Below are 22587 nucleotides of genomic sequence, written 5' to 3'. Positions count from 1 at the left end.
TCCCTCCTTGAAGATCTTCAAAAACCACCTGTGCAACCTGCTCTGGGTGGCAGACCCAGGTTGGACCAAATGATTTCTCGAGGTTCCTTCCAGCCTCAACCAGCATGTGATTCCATTTCTTGAAGCCTGGAATTCAAGAGCTGTTCATCTGGACTTCTACACCTCCTTCCTGCAGCAGCCAGAGCTGGGCCCTCATGACCCAGGCTTGGCAGGCATAAGTTGCCTGCACAGTCAGCCTGGGACATGGTGAAAGCCACCAGAACAGGAATGGGTGAATCCATTTAGATTTTGATGGAGCTGGTCAAGATTAAGCTGAGGATGAGCACCTAGAGCTCACTCTTGCTCTGACTTGGACTCTTCCCTGTGCTGCTGCTTTGCTGTAAAAATACACCATTGTGCTAAAAGTATGGACCCAGAGAGCAAGGTCTACAGTCTGCTGCCTGCACATGTTCTGGCTACCAGGCAAGCCTTCACCCATCTTAACTTGGTGAGAGCCCAGAAGCCCCCCACAAGGTAATGCCCTTTGCAACAAGCAGTATCCAGCTTCTTCCCTGAAGTTTTTCCACTTTCAAAATTCAATAGTTCGCTCTTGCATCAGGAGTAGAGGTATGTGCAAACCTCCTCCACTCCACACACACAGACATTGCTGTTCCCAGCACTGTGCAAGTGGTCACAGCTCCCCATGGAGCCAGGTGCACCCAAGCCTGCACAGCCAAAGAGCATGCCAAAAAGCATCAGGCCCTGCTCCATGTGATAGAAGACAACCCTGATAGCACCAAGGGGCACGTGGTGCCAAGCATGGAGCTGGGGCTCCCTGGGGACACACTCCCAGGGTTGCTACTGAGCTGAGGCCAGGGCCGGGGCCACACTTTCTGCTTCAGATTTGGCTGCCATACAGGACCTGTTTGGTTCCCACAATGCAGGGCAGCTGACCTCCTCTCCCGACCCATCAGCAGCACCACTTGTGCAAATTCCTCTGAATTCCTCACAGCAGTTGCCCAGAAAGCCCCATCACAGGATTGGCTTGCAGGAGAAGCTAGCCCAGCTCCCTTGGAGGTGAGGGAAGAAGGCTCCAGCAGCCAGAGCAGCAGTGCAGCATGGGGGCTGCATCCAGCAGCAACCATGAAGCCCTGGATCCAGAAGCAGGATTTGGGCATGGGCTCTACGAAACCCCAATGCCACTAAGCAGCCAGACCACAACCACCTACTCTGAGTACCTCTGAGCAGGATTGGCACCCAGCATCCTCTCCTCCCTCCATCCCTCTGCTATTGCTGATCCAACCTCGCCCCAAACCCTCATTAGTAAACTAAAGGGTACCACCCTCAAGCTTCCCAGCTCCATCACCGATTGTATTATTCATTAATTTGACGCTCCAAGCAAAGCCAGCGCAGCCCTTGCAGCTGTACGCCAAAGTCTGCAGACCTGCTGCAGCCCTGGGGAGTGGCCACCCTGAGACCTCAGCCTCAGCTAGCCCCTGCCTTGGCACTGCTTGAAAACCAAAAATGGAAAAATGCAAACAAAAAGATAAACACGTTTTCCCTTTTCAAATATCATCCATGCCCAGTGGCAGCCTCTCAAGAGCCCTTCCACCTTCCTTCTCCCCAGAAGGTGACCAAGGAGGTTAAAAAGCATTATCTCTAAAAGCTACCAAAATCCTTTGGATCCATGTTTGCATTTTGGTTTACATGTGACTAGAAATACTGCTTGGTTTGTGCCATGCTTCATTTTCAGCATCGACTGTCTGACTTCAATTAAGACAGACTGCACTGCCAGCACAGCTGGCTGCTGGGGGAATCCAAAGCCCAACATACAGGCAGTGGCAGTCTCATACCCTTTACTCCTACACAGACCAAGGGTCAGTTTGTCAGAAGATCTCCATCTGGGCACACAAAAATGAGTGCATTTTCTGCCTTCTTTGTGCTGGTGTTATCCTAAGCAGCACAAATGTCATAAGTTCCCATCTACATTCTCCCTAGGGATCTCAGAAATACAAAATGCAACCAGATCCAGGGGACACAAGCACCAAGTGGCAGAAAACACACCCCTGGTCAGGAAGCCGAGCCTCCAGTGCCAACACTGCCCCAGGCTCATGGCAGCCTCCTTCCCACCACGCTGCCCAGACTCTCCTGCCAGTAAGGTCATCTCTGTTGGCCACTGCAGCCAGTAGCAAGACAGTCTCAGTACAGAGGATTTCATCTATGGGGTTTCTTCCTTAATTTAACTCAGTGCAGTTGTTATGCTGATGGACAGTGTTTTGTGGAACTTTCTCACAGTAAATAGGGTTGTTACTCCAGTTAACCTCCTGCACCATTCAGCCCCTTCCTTCCCCAGTCCTACCACTCCTTTTCTGTGCTCTTTCCAGTTGGGCTGGGTCTTTCTACCTCTATACCATAAAGCACACAGATGCTTTTTACCATGGGGCTGGCTCATCCCTGGACCTCCCAGTGCACAGCCTGCTGGCCCTCCGCACCGTGACATGCCACCACCACAGTTAGTTATCCTGACTGGAGATTTCCCTCACAGCATGGGGGTCACATGCTGCAGCCCAGACTCAGTGTACAGCACCCAAAGGCTCTGCATACTGGGCAGCTTTGTCAGATGCCGTGTGTCCTGTCCACAGCCTGTCCACTCCCAAGCATACCCAATGCACCCGCCATCCATCCAGAGCACCCACCCTTCCAGGGCCATCAGGACATGCATGTTGGGAAGCAGGAGCAAGCTTCTACAGTCCCACACAGGGAAATCCATCTCCATCACAGCTTCTTCTGAACCTTTCCACATTTTTTTTTGTTTTCATTCCAAGAGTATCTTAATTCTCAGGAATTTTTAGCCCTTTACCGAAGCCTGTGAGGAAAGCATTCCCTATCACTAATTTTAAATGCAGACTTCCAATGTGACCACACAGGCTACAGAGTACTAACAGAGGAGGAAACACTGAAGGTTAACATGCCTCCTGCCTAGATGCCCATTCCTCATTGCCACTAGCCTATCTCTTCCATACCTGGAATGGTCCTGGCTCATTGCACACAGGAGGCTATGTTCCTGCCTGTTCTCATCACACCCTGCTGATCACTGGATCCTGCCATTTGTTAGGCCAATAAATCCTGGACGAAAACAACACACAACCCAAAGAGAGGGCTTCTGGCAAAGCCACGCACAGCCTTGTTAAAGGCCCTTTTATTTTCAAATCACCTTCTCCCCTCCTGCACCACAGTGTTGATGCATAGGCAGCATGATGGTGGTTATCTAGGCCAGGTGCTACCCTACTGTGCACATGGAAAGCAGCACAAAAGCCTGGCTGGGGGCCCTGCAAAGAGGAAATTACAAGGATGGAACCTGATGGCAGGAAAGGCACGTGACACTACTGTGAAGTCACTGCAGGCTGGATAAGGGCACCATCTGTTCAAACCACATCACTAGAAATACCCTCAGTGCTATGCCACGTCTAATACACGATGTCCAGCTGTTTCCCTGCCCCACTGCTTTCAGCCCAAAAGAGAACCAAAGAAACTTCCCCATAAGAAACATTACCAAAAGCTGCCACAAACAGACCCCTAGTGCAGGCATCCCGGATTCTCAAAGCCATGGTCAGTAATTTGGAAAGCTCTGGTCTAGGTCAATGCTACCTGCAGGCTGCACTCACCACCAGCAACAAACAAATTCATTGCCTTAAAAAGTCCAGTCAAGCAAGGAACACATGTTCCCAAAGCCACACAAGTACTCTGTGCATGCTACTGCTGCTTCACCCTGCTGTAACAACCACCCACCCAACTCCGCGCCTGCCCTGCTCAGGGCACATTTGCAGCACCCAGTGACAGAAGTCACCCTGCCTCTGAAAGCCACAAAAACCTGTCTGCCAATGCACCACTGCAGGGCAGAGCTGGTGCAGGCAGCACAGGTTTACTTCTGCAGACACCGCTTATCCCAACTGAGCGCTTCTCCTGACCTGGCTCCATGCTGCAGGCAGCCAGCCAGCCTGTGGTCACCTCAGCTCTGCAGTGGCTTACAGGGGGAGAGGAAGAGGAGCCATAATGAAGCACAGTGAGCCTAAGTGTCTTTCAGGGAGGGCAGCTCTAAAATCAGTTGACAGCAGATGATGAGCCCAAGTGAATTAACATAGTTAGCCAGGTAGCAGGCCACGCTTAGCACTGTGACCCTGAAGCCCCACAGCATCTGTGTGACAAGGCCAACGGCACTGCCTGCCTTTGCACATGGAAACCAGTGAGTAAGGCTGATCCCTGCACTACACAGGCTCAGTGAGTGTGCTCTGAAGCACGAGCATCTGCTCCAAGAGGCTGAATGATTTCCTTTCGCACCCACACCAGCTTCAGACCTCTAAATACTGGCCTAGGAAGACTGAAACCCAAGGGGGGGCAGAGCCAACACCAAAACCCTCACAGCAGAGCAGGGGATGGGAAGGGTGTCCAGAGCCCTGGCTCTGTGGGTTTTGTAATAGGCACACTGCTAATAAATTCATTATCAAGTGGATTACATCCCTCTGATTCAAACAAGCCTCATTCCTTCAGCAGATGCTTTCTGAAAAATGGCAGAGAACCACAAAGCAACTGGAAAGACTCAAAGACTGCTCTCCCCTGAAAATTAAGAGGCCCAGGCAACAGGCAGGGAGAGCTGTGACATGACAGCAATGTCTCTTATCTCTGCAAGAGGCACGTGCAAGTTTTTTCTCCTGCTCTACTCTGCTAGCATTACAGATCAATTTGCCTGCACCTGGATGTATAGGTGGAGCTGGCAGTAGAGCTTCACAAGGGCAGTGGCTTGGCTACCTACCACTGGCTACCTCTGTGCCCTGAGGGACAGTGCCAAGCCCCATCATCTGATGAGCCCCAACAGCAGCACTCCCAGCCTGCAAGCCAAACTCTTCCTAGGAAATGCCTGCACCAGGCAGCACACGGGAGGCAGCCAGCCCCTTCCCTGCCTCCCGCTACCACATGTCCTGCATGTCAGTGGGGTCCCATGTCATGTGCTGCCTCATGTCCACCATAGGTAATTCAAGCTTCACAAAGGCACAAAGGAAGGAAAAAAAATGCCACAACAACTGCTGCCTCCTTTTACAGAATCACAGAATGCACAGGGTTTGAAGGGACCTCTGAAGATCATCTGGTCCAAATGCCTGCCGAGCTGGATCACCTAAAGCACCTTGCACAGGATAGCATCCAGGTGGGTTTTGATTATCTCCAGAGGAGGAGACTCCACAACCTCACTAGGCAACCTGTTGTAGTGCTCTGTCACCCTCCCAGTAAAGATGTGACCCCTCATATGGAGTCAGAACTTCCTGTGCTTCAGTTTGTGCTCATTGTCTCCCGTCCTGTCACTGGGAACAACTGAGAAGAGACTAGAATCATCTTCTTGACATCCTCCCCTCAGATATTTATACACATTAATGAGGTCTCCCTAAGTCTTCTCGCATAGTACGTCTGTGCTAAATGCACAAAGCTCTGCTGTCAGCAGGGCTCAACATCAGGGGTGCTGTGGGGCCGTGGAACCAGGGCTGGCGTGTGTGTGCAGGGCTTCTAGAGTCACGAGGTGTGGCATCCCCCCAGGGAGCCAATGGGTCTACTAGGGTGTGAGGCTTTGCGATCTCTGGGGTGCAAGACAGGTCCAAATGGTAAAATGAATATGAGGAGAGCAGGAGGAGGTGAGGGATAGGCCATGAAGGTGGTGTTTGGGAATTCCTGGTCCCTGAGTGCTCCATTTCTTACTGAGTGTGGCTTGCTTCCCCCCTGGTGAAGTGGAGAGATGGCTGCGCAAACCTGGTTGGGTGGGGGTCCCTGTCTCTGGACAAATGCCATGTACTCGGCACTATGTGCAGTTAAGAAATGTGTGTCTAGGTGATTTCAGGAGGACAGGACTCAGCTTTCAGCTTTTCATGCAGACAAGTAGGTTTTCTAATATTTATAGATCTTTGATGACCATGTTAGTTGTCAGTCTCTAACGGGGCTGGGAAGAACCATTTGTCAGTCGACAGATCCTTTCCTTGTTTCCTACCAGAAGGTGCTTGCCTGATGTCTTATTATGCAGTGGCCCGAGAAAGTGGTCCTTGAGACGTTGAAATGGATGCTGCTCAAAGAGCATGTTCAGGTGCTGAGTGGGGAGAGGTTGACAAGGAGACTGCGCTTGTGGGATGTTGTCCAGGCTTGTCACGTTTCCATGCCAGCAGAAGCTTCACCAGCGTGACAAAGACCTTCTTTGGAGCAGCACCAGGAGAGAAGAGCAGCCTGTGTCTGGCTGAACCCTCACCCCAGAGGCAGAGATATGGACCTCATGTACATGGCATTTACCTGCTGGTGGGACTGTGTGTCTGTTTGGAATTGGGTACACATGCAGGGGTTTGTAGGGCCAAAGCCTCAGTGGTTGCTTGTAGCCTACAGCAGTACATGAAGTGAGTGTAAAACTTCTGGTGATCTTCTGATTGAGTCTGAAGACCCTCCTTCCTCAAGTGACATTCATTGAGAACAACCCCGTGGGAGGTAGAAGAGTTGCTCTTTAATGTCTAGTGTTCATTTCCCATCATGCTGCATTTCAGCATTGGGACCGAGGCATGTCCCAAACTGTGGCAGTCACTTTCCTGGCGCTGGCTGGCAGCGGAGGCAGTGCAGCCTTCATGCCCAGCCTGCTGGCAGTGGCCGCAGTGGGACTTTGTGTGGCTGGGAATAGCACATCTCTGTGGGCTTCTTCCATGTCAGTGGGAGAGATGTGGGGATGTGGCCCGCTTGTACACGTTTCTGTTCCATAAAACTGGGTTTGCCTTTCTCAGGAGGTGTCCATGCATTTGTATGATAGCATCCTTCCCACAACAGGATGGAAGCACCTCATTCCTGTCAATGTTGCATCCCTATTTCATGTGGCCTCCTGTGTGTGGAAGCTGTGGGGAGGAGTACGTTAAAATAAAAGCAGAAAGCAAGGCCAGCCTCAGGTCTGGCTCTGCAGATCCACACTGTTTTCTCCTGCAGCAGCTAGAATCTGCATCTCAGCCCCCTTGTATGCTTTGACTTGCAACTGGGCCTTGTGCCATCTCTTGTCATTGGTAATACATTGATGCTCCTGTAGATGATTTTTTCTCTTGCAGGTACAATAGTAAAGTCATCTGAAGTTGTTCTTTTTAACAGGAGTTGTGTGCCTTTGTTCTCTGTTTGGACAGGGAGATGTTTCCGTAGCACAGAATTGTCAAACTCCAGTATACAAAACTCACCATTGACCCTGTGAATAGATGTATTTGCTTATTTAAATACTGTCTTCTTTTCCTTAATTTTTAATAACCCTAATAACCCTTTATGTATGTACTTATTTATTTATTTATTTTTACTCCTCTTGGTTGCATACCATGCTTTCAAGCTCTTCTGTTTGACCAGAAGGGTGATGTCAATAATTCAGCTCCACTCTGTCCTTCACCCATGTTGGAGCCGGGCTTGTTGCGTGGAGCACAAGAGCCGTGTGCTCCATGTGACATCTGCAGCAGCCAAAGCTGCACAGGCTGGCTGCAGCTTTGTGGCGCAGCTGGGGAGGCAGGTGGTGGTCCTTTTGTGGGATCTGAAGGGAAGAAAGCTGCTCAGGAAGGGTGTGTACTGACCACCTTTGGGCCATGCCTGGCCCTGCTGTGTCCCCGCGGTGCTGCTGTCTGATTTTTGGGTAGACCTGTGTGGACCCAGGAGTTGGACTTAATGATCCTTGTGGGTCCCTTCCAACTTGGGATATTCTATGATTCTTCCAGGGCCTACTTATTTCCATCAACAGGATACTTCTGCACTGATCTGCCCAGACTGAGAAATTTCAGCCATCTGTGCTGTACTTGCTTTATAAAGCAGATGCACTTTCCATACCAAAACCAGAGTATCTTTTATGACGCACAACACAGCGTGCTTTCCCTCTACTCTTTGGAGGGAAGCCTGACAAAGAAGGAGCCTGGAACGCACTGCCGCATGGACCAGTGAGTTGCATGCACATGTCTAAAAATCACATGCCTTTTTCTCTTTCCAAGTTCAAGAGCCCAGAGTATTGCATCCAGCAAACTCCTGCCACAGCTCAGCTCCGTGCAGCTCCAGCTTCTGGCTGCACATGTCACTAAGATGGATGAGGTCAGAATAATTCAACAATGAGATGCAAGAAAATCTCTCCTCAGACATATTAAAAGCTTACAGGCCACACACTAAAGTATACAGATTTCTGGAAACATCCCAGCCTAGCTGCATGCACAGCTCTGCAATGCTCAGCAGCAAAACAGCAGGTCATTGAAGCTCTGCTGCTGAAACACCACATAAAAAAAGTTCAAACCACCCATGCACCTCCTACACATGAAAGAGCCACCATGAGAAGCTGTATTTACCCTCACACCTTACAGCGACCATCAGAGTTTTACAGCAGCCAAAACAAGTCTTTCTTCAAAGTCCATGAGTCCAGAGGGAGAAGCCCTGCTCAGAAGCATTTTCAGGGAGGCAGTATCAAGGCTGAGGACAAGGATGGCTGGAGGGCCTGCCTGGGAGAGAGCCCTATAGAACTAAACCTCCTGAGATGACAGCTTAAGTTATCAACTTGGTCTTAATGTTTTCTGCAGACTACATATAGTACGACTGGACAGCATAATAAACTGAATATTTTATAGCTCTGGATATTTTATACTGCATAGGCCATAATTCAGTGTCCAATTCCAGTATTCTCTGAAACCAGCCCATATTTTGGACTAACAACTTTTGATGAATAAAACTTCAAGGCATTTATTATGACTTCAGCATTCACCAACATCTGCATGAGTCAGTAAGCATTTCTAATTTCCACACTAGCAGTAAAACGGAGAACAAGATATTCAAGAGTTTTGTCCTTAGCTATTCATTTTCATTACTGTAGAATTGTTACCAATTTTTGGCATAAAGCCCAACCATTCTGTCAGAGCACTGGTCAACTTCTAAGAACAGCTTTAGAAACAGGAATGCTAAATTCCATGTAACTATTGAGAACAAATGTCAGAGAGAATAAAGGTGCCACAAGTCCTGCACAGGCAAGGAGCTGAGCTCACTAAACTCCTGTAGTTCCACGACACGAACAGCACTATGATTTACTGGAAAGGCATCCATGCCTTTACATATTTGCAATCATGACTAAAGAATAATTTGGGTGAAAAACAGCAGAAAGTCTTAACTCAGCTGATTTTTTTTAACATTCTGCCCTGTGGAAGGTCATACAGTACACTATTATGCTACATGGGAATAATTCACTAAGAGAATGCTGTAATAATGACTTCCTGACCCTGAATTAATAATGCTACAAAGAAAAGCTTAAGAAAATCCCAAATTATGTAGCTACTAAAAATTCAGAGGAGGGACTCAGTCAAGGCATGAACATGCTTTCAGTTGCCCACAGCAGACTAGACTCGGACACAGCTGTAATGATCTCAGCCAGCCCAGAGCTGCTTTCTGTCCCACGGACCTTCACTCTGCACAGGGACCCTCCCTCAGGCACAGATTTATTCTCTAATAGTGGAGAAAGGGAAAACTTCGCCTTCTGTTTTTCCCTTGTTTACTCAGGGATGCAACTATCTGGAACACTCAGGTTTCTCTGCTGAGCACTGGTTGACCACTCCCCCATACACTAACAATGAAAGTCCAGTTACTGACCCTAACAAATTACACCCACTTTTTCCAGACTGACACCATGGCCACAACTGCTTTTTGAAAATAAATCTCCTTTGAGAGCAGTGGGGACCAACTCAAACCAGATGGGCCAATGCCCTGGGAAAAGAAGCATCTTATGGTCAACAACAAGTGGAACCTGAGTCAGCAGTGTGCCCTAGCAGCCAAAAGGACCAAGTGTATCCTGGGCTGCAGTAAGCACAGCAGAGTTAGCCGGTCAAGGGGAGTGCTTGTCCTGCTCCACTCTGCACTGGTGCAGCCTCACCTTGAGGACTGTGGGCTACCTTGGGAGCCATGAGAGAAGAAGGACATCAACCTCTCAGAGAGGTCCCAAAGAAGGGCAACAGACATGATGAAAGGCCTAGAGGGCATGGCGTAAGAAGAGAGTTCGATGTGGCTTGGTTTGTTCAGCTTAAAGAAGAGAAGGCACAGGGGTGACCTCATGGCGGCCTACATCTTCCTCACCAGGGGGAGCAGAGGGGCAGGCACTGATCTCTTCTCTCTGGTGCCCAGTGAGAGGACCTGAGGGAACAGCAGGAAGCTGCCTCAGGGCAGGCTCAGACAGGAGCTGTTGGGAAAAGGCTCTTCACCAGGAGGCTTGTCAGGCACTGGAACAGGCTCCCCACGGAAGCGGTCACAGCACCAAAGCTGCCAGAGGTCTAGAAGTGGTTTCACAAGGCTCTCAGACATATGGCTTCCCTCAGACATGATGCTGAGGGAATACACCCTCCTCACTCCAGCTCCTTGCCACTGAGCTCTGGTGATGCTCATCAGTGATTGCAGGGCTGGACCTGCAACCAGGAGCTGCATGTAAAGCAAGAAATAAAGCCTCAGGCAGAGGCAGCGATGCAGCTGGCACCGTAGCCCCCTTGGTAGATTTCACCAGAAGAGATGAGAAAATCAGTGCAGTCCATAAAAGCGACAACTGTCAAATGAGACTGCACTGGCTATAAACATGACAATGAATTTCTTTGGTGCCTTTGTCTAGATTGTAAAGGAAGCTTAAGCACGATCCAGGAGAGACACCAGTCCTCCCAGAAGGCAAAGATGAAATGTCTTCTGGAAAAATGAAATGAACATTTGTTTTGTACATCACATACTGCATGTCTGACAGGACTTGATGGAAGATCTGAAAATAAAAGCAGACAAAAAGAAAGATTTAATACTAAAGAATTTCTAACAGACATCACAGCAGGATGGGAAATGGCCGAGGCTAACATCAGAAAACTCACACAACATGGACAGAAGATTTATTTTTTTTAAGTTAGTTCTTATGAAAATAAGCTTGAACCTGTAAACATCCACTAAAAACCGAAACACTGAACTATTAAGGGAAAGACTCATGAAGAAAGCTTATTTCTGCCCTGCAGCAGACTGATGTGATGCAGCCTCAGTCTGTCCTCTTGTGCCAAACAGCGGCAGCAAAGACAGCCCAATGGCTTCCGCACAGAATGCGGCAGGGAGGAGAAACCTCTCCCAATTAAAGGGAAACACTGGTGTAAGAACAAATTAACATTAAACTCCTCACAAATAATTCTGGGCAGGAAATTTGGAATTTGTAACCCACTCAGGACTGTAGCACAGCAACAACAGTCCAATAGCAGCAAAGCCAAACCACATCGTTTGTGGCTGTGAAACAGGTCAGTGAGGTCACGGGCAGTGGCACAGCCTTGATGTGCCCATGTGCACACAGCAACAGCCTCAGGGAATGCACTGAGGTGCCTCGGAGAGTTGTGCAGGCCAACAGGCAGGGTCAACGGACAGGATGGCAAAAATGACCAGGAAAGCTGGTTCCGAGACAAAACGGACTGTCACACCTGGCTCAGTGTCTTCATTACTGTCACACATTTGGTTCAAAGGCAAGAGTAGCCTGGATTGCCCTTCAGGAACATTTTCACAGGGCTCCTCCTCTCCCAGATTTGCTGTGCTGCCATCCCTGCACCCAGCAGCAGAGAGGGCACAGGCCTCCAGGATGAGGGGACAGCCTGTTGCCTTATGGAGGACCAAGGAAACCCAGATGTGGACTTGGTAACCCCCTGAGCTGGGTGGCTTCACTCATCCACGTGAATTGTCTCTAAAAACGTGACACACTCTCAGGTTAGACAGGAGGTCAGGGAGGACCTCATCAATGTCCATAAATACCTGACAGGAGGGTACAAAGAGGACAGAGCCAGGCTCCTTTCAGAGGTGCCCAGTGCCTGGACCACAGGCATAATAGGCTCTGTCTGACCATCAGGAAGCACTTGTGTGCTGTGCGAGTGACCAAGCACTGGCATAGGCTGCCAAAAGAGGTTGTGGATCTCACCCTTGGAGGCCTTCAAAAGCCACCTGGATGTGGTTCTTGACAATGTGCTCTGGGTGGCCCTGCTTGAGCAGGGTTGGACCAGAAGTACCGAGGTCCCTGCCAACTTCAGCCATTCTGTGACCTCTGCCACACAAGTCACCTCAAGCTACTGCTGAAGCCACTTCACCAGAAATGCATCAGCTTTAACACGCTCTCTACAAATCTAACCCCCAGTGCAGAGGCTTGCCATCAGCTTTCCCTGGTTTACAAAAAGAACCTGGACAAGTTTGTCCTTTCTCCACTGGCAGTGCCAGTACCATAATACCGCAGCTTGGCGACTGAGATCTGACACCCAAAGGAAGATGTTTGCCTAAAAATACACCATACCCAATCAGCTAAATCAGCTTCCCTGTACAGCAGCACACAGCTTTCCCAGAAGATAATGCCAAGAGTCACACTGCTCAGTGTCCTACTCAGCAGGCAACCCACTCACAACGAGGCCAATCCACCCCAGCTGGAGTTGACTGGGATGGCAGTGTGGGTATTCAGAATGAGGCAGGACAACACGGGCTCCTCTCAAGGCTACCCAGCTCACTCAACACCTCACAGAGAAAAGCACTGCAGGAAAGCCAAAATGTTTTTAGAACTTTGGCTGGTGCTGTGAAGAAGGCAGAGCTTGCTGTGCTGCTGTTTTGTTTTGCAAAAGAAGCAAATAATAGTATTTATTTGTAACATTCCTAATGGACAACACAGGTATGCAGTTCAAGATGGGTGCCAAAACTAAAGTAAACCATAATGAACCCACTCATCACAAACCAAACCCCAAAGATGCCACTGGATGCTTCACCAGCGAAGCCTGTCACCTGAAGCACTGTGCACAGCACCAGTGTCAGTCCTGCAAATTTGAGGCTTCAAAGAAGCTTTCTCCACAATGTGACTTGCTGGCTTTCACAATCAGTAGCACAGGGAAGGTGCAGAGAAGTCTAGCAAAGAAAGGCAGCACCTGCTGCAGGAGTGGTAGATAGTGCCTGTGGATTCACACCTGCAGTATCCAGATGCCACAGTGAGATGTGCCACATGCCCATCCTCAGCTGTCAGCAAACACACTGGTCCCCACCTGGGGGAAAGTGCCCACCCTTCAGACAGCACCACCTGCAGCGAGCCAGAAGAGCCCAACATCAGCTCACTGCCACCACTCTGCTCCACGCTCCCACCCCAGGCAAAGCCAGCAGTGCTTGCTTGGCCATGGGCTCATCCCCTGTCACCCAGTGCCACCCCCAGGGGCTCATCCTTTGCAGCCACAGCCAGCCATTCCGCTCACTGATGGCACATACACAGGCTGTTTGCAGCACATTGCCCCTGCTGCTCTGAAAGCCATTCCAACCTTTGCCCTTCCAGAGTTGGCTCTTTATATTTCTTTAAGTAAAAATGCTCTCCTTGGCCTTATGCCTGGTCTGATATTTATACCGCATTGCCCTGTTTCTGTTTCCCGAGCCACCCGCTCCCCATGTGTTTGCCTTAAGGATGATAATGCAGACTCAGCAGTCAGAGGACATCCAAATGACCATTCCTACATTTTCACTCAGGTGACCACCGTAGCCATCTGAAGCCAGGGCAGCATGGCACATTCAGTCTTCCTGGGTCCTGCACTTGTGCTTACTCTCCTCCTTTTTGTTAATATACATAATTTTCTGGAAGTAGCAATTTATCATAGTATTTAGCTTAATGAGCCCTACCATACGTGTTCCGCCTGTAGTGGTAATTTTGCATATTTCTTAAGCAATCTTGTTAACTGGGAGATACATAGCAAAATAAACATTTGTATAGCTTCCGAGTAGCTCACATAAAGGAAATGACACTTGCAATTAGAACAATGAGAACTGGTCTAAACCCCCTTGGCTCAAACCATTTTAGACCTCCTCTGCACAGCAAATATATATGGCTTGCAAACGCAATGCCTCATTTTCTGCATTCATAGAATCATAGAATATCCCAAGTTGGAAGGGACCCACAAGGATCATTGAGTCCAACTCCTGGGTCCACACAGGTCTACCCAAAAATCAGGATTCAGACCATATGACTGAGAGCACAGTCCAAACGCTTCTTAAACTCCAACAGGCTCGGTGCAGTGACTACTTCCCTGGGGAGCCTGTTCCAGTGTGTGACAACCCTCTCAGTGAAGAACCTCTTCCTGATGTCCAGCCTGAACCTCCCCTGCCACAGCTTGGCAACATTCCCACGGGTCCTATCACTGGTCATTAAAGAGAATAGACCGGCACCTGCCCCTCCACTCCCCCTCATGAGGAAGCTGTAGACTGCAATGAGGTCTCCTCTCAGCCTCCTCTTTTCCAGGCTGAACAGGCCCAGTGACCTCAGCTGCTCCTCATATGTCTTCCCCTCTAGGCCCTTCACCATCTTCGTAGCCCTCCTCTGGACACTCTGCAACAGTTTAATGTTTTTTTTTGTACTGTGGTGCCCAGAACTGCACACAGTGCTTGAGGTGAGGCCACACCAGCGCAGAGTAGAGCGGGACAATAACCTCCCTCGACCAACTAGTGATGCCGTGCTTGATGCACCCCAGGATACGGTTGGCCCTCCTGGCTGCCAGGGCACAATGCTGGCTCATGTCCATCTTGTTATCAACCACAACCCCCAGATCCCTCTCTGTGGGGCTGCTCTCCAGTGTCTCATCGCCCAGTCTGTACGTATAGCCAGGGTTGCCCCGTCCCAGGTGCAGGACCCGGCACTTGCTCTTGTTAAGCTTCATGCGGTTGGTGATTGCCCAGCTCTCCAATTTGTCCAGATCTCTCTGCAAGGCCTTTCCACCCTCAACAGAGTCTACAGCTTCTCCAAGTTTAGTGTCATCAGCAAATTTGCTCAAAAACACCTTCTAGTCCTACATCCACATCGCTTATAAAAACATTGCAGAGGGCCGGCCCTGAAATGGAACCCTGGGGGACCCCACTGGTGACTGGCGGCCAGCCAGATGTGGCCCCATTTACCACAACCCTTTGAGCCCTGCCCATCAGCCAACTGCTCACCCATCATACGATGTTTTTGTTTAGCTGTATGCTGGACATTTTGTCCAGTAGAATCCTATGGGAACCTCTGTCAAAAGCTTTACTGAAGCCCAAAAAGATCACATCACACTCACATTGTGGCACAAAGTTTCAGGTGGCAAGGAACATTTCTGACCTCTGGCTGAATTCAGCAGCACCACCAAGCCCCCTGAGTCTTGACAAGAGCTTTCAAGCAGACAGTTCCACCCTTCCCCAGGACGCCGGGACTCAGCGTCTTGCTTTTCCAGCCCCTCCAAGGATGGTGACAGCAGAGGCTGAGACAGGGAAAAAGGCATCCTCTCTGCCACAGGCCCTCAGCCCACCCCAAGGACAGTGCCAGTTGCTGCCCTGCACAGCGTAAGCACCTCAGGATTCAGGCTGCGGCTGCCCATTGGATGTGGCCACTCCTTGTGATCCATAGGGGCCACAGTGACAGTGTGATACTCACTGGGGACTGTGAGACGTGAAAGGGATGCACACCCTGTGCTGGCTGTGCTGTGCCTCCTGCAAGGGCAGGGCACAGGCAGGCCCCTTGAGGCCTCCATGACTCTATACCCCCCTGTGCCTCTATCCTTCTTCCTGTGCTCCCACTTCTCCGCAAACTTCCCAGGAAGGGGACATGAAACATTGTCCAGAGATGACCCAAAGACTGGGGTCTCAACATGGGCTTTGCATACCAGACCATGGAAAGCATGTCAGGGAGTCTTCTTGATTTCAGGTGTTCCTTGGCTTGCCCGAAGCAGGGCTGTCACAGCAGCAGAGACATGCCTGCATGTGGGATCCCACAACTGCTGGGGAGCAGAAGTATGCTCCAAAAGGACAGCACGCAAGTCCGGTGGCGCACGCACTGCTGTGGGCTCGCTCGTCACATCGGTCGTTTCTCAGCACGTCCTGCTCATACAGCCAGTAGACCCCAAGGAACAGTGACTACCCAGGCTTCACCTCCTCCAGTTCTGCAGACCTCACAAACAAGCCAATGTAGCAGCTGCCCTGCTGCAGACAGCAGCACCGCGGGGACACAGCAGGGCCAGGCATGGCCCAAAGGTGGTCAGTACACACCCTTCCTGAGCAGCTTTCTTCCCTTCAGATCCCACAAAAGGACCACCACCTGCCTCCCCAGCTGCGCCACAAAGCTGCAGCCAGCCTGTGCAGCTTTGGCTGCTGCAGATGTCACATGGAGCACACGGCTCTTGTGCTCCACGCAACAAGCCCGGCTCCAACATGGGTGAAGGACAGAGTGGAGCTGAATTATTGACATCACCCTTCTGGTCAAACAGAAGAGCTTGAAAGCATGGTATGCAACCAAGAGGAGTAAAAATAAATAAATAAATAAGTACATACATAAAGGGTTATTAGGGTTATTAAAAATTAAGGAAAAGAAGACAGTATTTAAATAAGCAAATACATCTATTCACAGGGTCAATGGTGAGTTTTGTATACTGGAGTTTGACAATTCTGTGCTACGGAAACATCTCCCTGTCCAAACAGAGAACAAAGGCACACAACTCCTGTTAAAAAGAACAACTTCAGATGACTTTACTATTGTACCTGCAAGAGAAAAAATCATCTACAGGAGCATCAATGTATTACCAATGACAAGAGATGGCACAAGGCCCAGTTGCAAGTCAAAGCATACAAGGGGGCTGAGATGCAGATTCTAGCTGCTGCAGGAGAAAACAGTGTGGATCTGCAGAGCCAGACCTGAGGCTGGCCTTGCTTTCTGCTTTTATTTTAACGTACTCCTCCCCACAGCTTCCACACACAGGAGGCCACATGAAATAGGGATGCAACATTGACAGGAATGAGGTGCTTCCATCCTGTTGTGGGAAGGATGCTATCATACAAATGCATGGACACCTCCTGAGAAAGGCAAACCCAGTTTTATGGAACAGAAACGTGTACAAGCGGGCCACATCCCCACATCTCTCCCACTGACATGGAAGAAGCCCACAGAGATGTGCTATTCCCAGCCACACAAAGTCCCACTGCGGCCACTGCCAGCAGGCTGGGCATGAAGGCTGCACTGCCTCCGCTGCCAGCCAGCGCCAGGAAAGTGACTGCCACAGTTTGGGACATGCCTCGGTCCCAATGCTGAAATGCAGCATGATGGGAAATGAACACTAGACATTAAAGAGCAACTCTTCTACCTCCCACGGGGTTGTTCTCAATGAATGTCACTTGAGGAAGGAGGGTCTTCAGACTCAATCAGAAGATCACCAGAAGTTTTACACTCACTTCATGTACTGCTGTAGGCTACAAGCAACCACTGAGGCTTTGGCCCTACAAACCCCTGCATGTGTACCCAATTCCAAACAGACACACAGTCCCACCAGCAGGTAAATGCCATGTACATGAGGTCCATATCTCTGCCTCTGGGGTGAGGGTTCAGCCAGACACAGGCTGCTCTTCTCTCCTGGTGCTGCTCCAAAGAAGGTCTTTGTCACGCTGGTGAAGCTTCTGCTGGCATGGAAACGTGACAAGCCTGGACAACATCCCACAAGCGCAGTCTCCTTGTCAACCTCTCCCCACTCAGCACCTGAACATGCTCTTTGAGCAGCATCCATTTCAACGTCTCAAGGACCACTTTCTCGGGCCACTGCATAATAAGACATCAGGCAAGCACCTTCTGGTAGGAAACAAGGAAAGGATCTGTCGACTGACAAATGGTTCTTCCCAGCCCCGTTAGAGACTGACAACTAACATGGTCATCAAAGATCTATAAATATTAGAAAACCTACTTGTCTGCATGAAAAGCTGAAAGCTGAGTCCTGTCCTCCTGAAATCACCTAGACACACATTTCTTAACTGCACATAGTGCCGAGTACATGGCATTTGTCCAGAGACAGGGACCCCCACCCAACCAGGTTTGCGCAGCCATCTCTCCACTTCACCAGGGGGGAAGCAAGCCACACTCAGTAAGAAATGGAGCACTCAGGGACCAGGAATTCCCAAACACCACCTTCATGGCCTATCCCTCACCTCCTCCTGCTCTCCTCATATTCATTTTACCATTTGGACCTGTCTTGCACCCCAGAGATCGCAAAGCCTCACACCCTAGTAGACCCATTGGCTCCCTGGGGGGATGCCACACCTCGTGACTCTAGAAGCCCTGCACACACACGCCAGCCCTGGTTCCACGGCCCCACAGCACCCCTGATGTTGAGCCCTGCTGACAGCAGAGCTTTGTGCATTTAGCACAGACGTACTATGCGGCAGTGACAGGCCATCATGGCCTGCTGGCATTATCCCCCTGAACAACCACTGCTCAGGCTCACATCGGCGGTATCTGAAGGCTCCTCCTCATCCCCTGCAGCAGCAGCCTGGCCCCATCACAGGTAGCTGCTCCCCACTCCAGCAGCCAGGAATCCCCAACAAACACCGCTGCAGAGAAGACGCAGTTCTGTCACTGGGAGGACACACCTCCTGCAGGAGGACAGAGTGTCTTTAGGGCTGACCTAGATGTCATGTTGAATCTCTTCATGCAGCAAGGCGGGGCGCATTTCTTCCTGCCCAGTAACACAGGGACAAATCCCAGCTACAACAAGGTGACAACACGACAAGAGGACCTGGCTTGCCAAGCAGCCCCTAAAACACCCAACAAAGCAGAACAGTGCTGACACAGCACAGGTCGGGAGTACGCAGGAGATAGGGTTGTGCCATCAGCCACGAAGGACACCCCACATGCCAGGACTTCAACACACTACAGGGCAGGTGTTAATCTGCACTCGTCAAGCAGAGGGCCAAATCCCAGCTCAGGGCAAACAGGTTTGCTCCTGTTGGCCTCAATGGCACGTGGGAACCACCTACAAAGAGCACAGAGCTCTGCTGGTCATCTTCCACAATCAGGCCTGCAGGTTGTTACTCCTCCATAGCAGAGTACACTTTGCAAATGTAAGTTTCCCTGTTCCAAGGCAGTTCAAAGCAGGCCTGGGAGTGCTGCCACCTCCAAGTACCAGATATGCTAAAATGAGTTTGAAAACAATCAGGGTCCAAAGGTTCAGAAAAGACACAGATCAGCGTGTTGAACGTCAAGCATCATTTTAAAAATCCCATTAAGACAGGAAGCTCATGTTCTGCACAGCAGCAAAAGCCCTGCATCCCCTCCTCAACTCCAAAAAAGACAGCTTTTTTCTTCTTTTAAATCATCTCCCTGGCAGAATTTAGATGCTGTATTAAAACAGGGAGGAATTGTCTGAGGCTGTTAACAAGGCTGGCTACAGGCACCAGATCACTAGCACAAAGTGGGCCCCAACGTCCCATAAGGGAACACACCCCTCCTGCCAGCACAGCTCTGTACCAGAACTTCTCATGTGCTGCCCTGCTCATGCAGCCCAGGCAGGCTCTAGGCCAGCCACAGCACACACCTCTGTTCAGCCCCGGGGCACATACACACCCCGAGCCGAGCCGAGCACTGTACCCAGCAGCCCCACGCGGACCCCTCTGAGTGCAGGGGCACAGGAAGTGTGTCCCCCTCCTCTCCCCTCCAGCAGGTGCCAGAAACAGCCCCAGAAAAGCTCCTGCATGCAGGGGCTGCAGACCCTTCAGTGTTATGGCTGGAGGTACTTCATGCCACCACTGAGTAAGGATCATCTGCAGGAGAGATGCAAAAATCTCCTAATGCAAAAAGCGGCATGGCTTTTGTTTTTGTTTAAGATATTTAAAGGAATGGAGAGATTTTAAAATACTCTACAGCATCACTTCTCAGCCAGCACTGGCTGCCAAGAAGACACTTACAGAGCTGGGTTTCACTATTATTATTAAAAAGCCTATTTTCCAATTCTGTTTCCACAACCTGCACTGTTCATGGAGAAAGAGTCCCTTGTTTGGGTGCTTTCCAATCACCCAGGCTGAGCATGAAGGGTGCAGATTTTCTTTTTATAGCCCCTTTCTCCTCAAGCATCTACAGCCACCCCCTCTTCCCCTCACTGGCGTCACCAGTAGGAGAGCTCTGTATTCCTGGCACCTTCCAGACAAAGCCAGCCTCCCATTTCAGGTGGCCTCAGCTAGGTCTCTCCAGACAACACTCAGCCCCAACATGCATCTTTGTCTGGAGCTACGAGACCTGCCAGCCCAAGCAAAACCCTTGGTTTATGGCACAGTGCAAAACCTGAAACAGCCAAGCTGGGAATGGTTATTTTTAGAGCACAGGACCTGCCAGGTGAATGTTTGCTGAAGCTCCTGGTGTATTTCTGATACTGTTTCAAGTCACCCTCATGCAGTGGCACAGCCGCATCGCCCATCTCATTCCCTCCTCTCTCACAAAGCATCCTGCAGTGCCCTGCCACGGGGGACGAGCACCCATTTCATGACAAGGGTGCCAACTCATGTCACCCACCCGCGTGGCCACACCTGAACGGCTGCGCAGCTCCAGGCTCTTCCCAGGCCAGATGACATCAGCAGAGCGAGAGGGATGAAAAAGCAAAACGCGAGAGGAAAGGTCAGGCCACCGCCTGCAGCAGCCATGGGACAGCCCCCGCACCCAGCACCCCACATAGCCTACACCCAGTCCAGATGGGAGCGAGCCGTTTTTTGGCCACGGGAGCTCACCCGGCCTCCGGAACAGCTGGCACACGGGGCGGGACCACAAGGCAAGATGCCGTCCCGCAGCGGCCGCGACAGCCAAAAGTGTGCGAGCAGCGGGGCCGCAGGTGCGGCGGCGGCGGGCGCTGGACGAGCACCTCGAACGAGCACCGGGCACCAAGGCCTGAAACGAGGGGAAGCCGGCAGCGGCGGACAGAGGCGCCGCGGGAGCCCTCAGGGAACGGCCGCACTGCCCGGCCCGCGGGGACCGCTCCGTGCCCCGCGCCCCCGGCACCCGGCTCGCCCCGGGGCGGGTGGGGCCGGGGCCCCCTGCCGGTGCAGAGACAAGGCCCGGGGTGGTGGGAGGGGGGGGGAGATCGCGGCCGCGCTCCGCAGGCCCCGGGAACCCAGGACGCCCCCGGCGCCTCCGCTCGGTACCGGGGGCGAGGCGATCCCCGTTCTGCCGCGTGCCCCCCACTTACAGCGCGCAGCTCCCCGGTCCGGTCCTTCATCGCGCCCCGCCGCCGCTCAGCCCGGCCGCCGCTCGGGGGAGGGGCGGGCGCGGCACATGCGCGCAGCCCGGCGGAGCGGAGCGGCCCCCGAGACGCTGGGAGCGGCCAGCGCGGGGGCGCAGCTCGCGGGGGGGTCTCACGGGAGCGGCGTGGCGCTGAGGGGTGCCACGCGTGGGGGTACGCTGGGAGCGGGTCACACCCGGAGGGGTCGTACCGGGGGGTGCAGCAGCCTCTGCAGCCCGGAGGGCCCCCGCGGGGGCTGGGACAGCAGTGGGGCAGGGCAGGGTCCCCGGGGGCCCTGGAGCTGGGCTCTCGAGGAGCCTTGAGGCGACCCAGGCCCAAAGCAACGGCGCCAGGTGGCTGCTGGCGGAGGGGCCTTGCGGAGGGGAGTCGGGAGACTCCCCTGTGCCCACCGCCCACCTCACTCTGCCAGCAGGGCACAATAGGAGGCTGTGGGGCAGCCTGAGGTGGGACAGAGCTCCCCAGGATTCCTGGGACAAGCAGAGCACTGGGGTACACCCGGTGAGGATGGCTGGGTCTGCTCCTGCCTGCAATCCTTCACCAGGGAGAAGCTCCAGAGGCACCCAGGCAAAAGGCAATGCTATAGGAACAGCCTCTGGGTGTTGCAGCAGCCATATGTCAGCCAGGCATTATCATCCCAGCAAAACTCTGCCCCTGTTCCCTGGGAAATGTCCACTCATCACAAGTCAGTGCCATGACAGAGACTTCATACAGACAGTCCCTGAACTGCACTATTCCCCCTTCTCGGCAGTGCAGGGGGAGAAATTAAGGTTATAAAGCTGGTAGCTTGTGATATGTATTTGGAGATCGCTCACTACCATCATGGGCAAAACTAACTTAGTTTGGGGAAGATGGACTTCCCCAGCCACGCTCCTGACTCTTCAACCTCCCTCCCCCAAGCAGTGCAGGGGAATGGAGGTGACAGCCAACTCATAACCCTTTGTCTCTGCTGCCCCTTCTTCCCTCAGTTCTCCCCCCTGCTCCAGCATGAGTTCTCTCCACGGGCCTGCTCCTGTGGTGGCTCTTCGGGAGCTGCAGCCTTCTTCAGGCAAGAGCCACGTGCCGTACAGGTGCTCGGGGGACACAGAAGGGGTCCCCTGCAGTGCTCCCATCACCCCAACAGGGGCACATCACTGCCCACTAGCTTGTGCCCCGTGCAGCCATTGCGAGCTTTTTTTCTTTTTTTTTCCTACTGCACCACAGCTTTTTTTGTCAGTCGACTTCGGTCTTGTGGGATACTTGCGGCTCTTCCCTGCCGCCCGCTTCCTCTCAGCGCTGCCCTCAGCTCCGACGAGGGGCCGTGACCTCCCCGCTGCCTCCGCGAGCCCCGGCGCCACGCGCACGTCCTTGCGGCTGCCCCGTCCCGCGGCTGCAGCGCGAGGGCCCGCTGGGGGCGCTCGGGGACGGCGGCGGGGCCGAGCCGGGCCGAGCCACCCGAGGCAGTGCTGGGGCATGGCGCCCTCTGGCGGCCGCGACGAAACCCTATTGAGGCGCCGAGCGGGGCCGGTCCGGCTCCAACGCCTTGGCCACGGGCCGCCGGGCTCAGCCC

General features: G+C 52.1%; 1 protein-coding gene across 2 annotated transcripts in view; it reads right to left on the bottom strand.

Moving 5' to 3' along the window:
* Nucleotides 1-21142, bottom strand: part of STX1A (syntaxin 1A) — a 112627-nt gene extending 91485 nt beyond the window's left edge. The window contains exon 1 of one of the 2 annotated variants that reach the window (XM_068655926.1): nt 20988-21142. In XM_068655926.1, coding sequence (XP_068512027.1) covers nt 20988-21017 — 30 coding nt within the window. In that variant the 5' untranslated portion in view covers nt 21018-21142. The remainder of the gene's footprint in view (nt 1-20987) is intronic. The other variant, XM_068655925.1, reaches the window with a different exon arrangement.
* Nucleotides 21143-22587: the final 1445 nt, after the last annotated feature.

Source organism: Anas acuta, chromosome 19, assembly GCF_963932015.1.
Source record: "Anas acuta chromosome 19, bAnaAcu1.1, whole genome shotgun sequence".
Lineage (NCBI taxonomy): Eukaryota > Metazoa > Chordata > Aves > Anseriformes > Anatidae > Anas > Anas acuta.
This window is presented reverse-complemented; position numbering and strand designations above follow the sequence as displayed.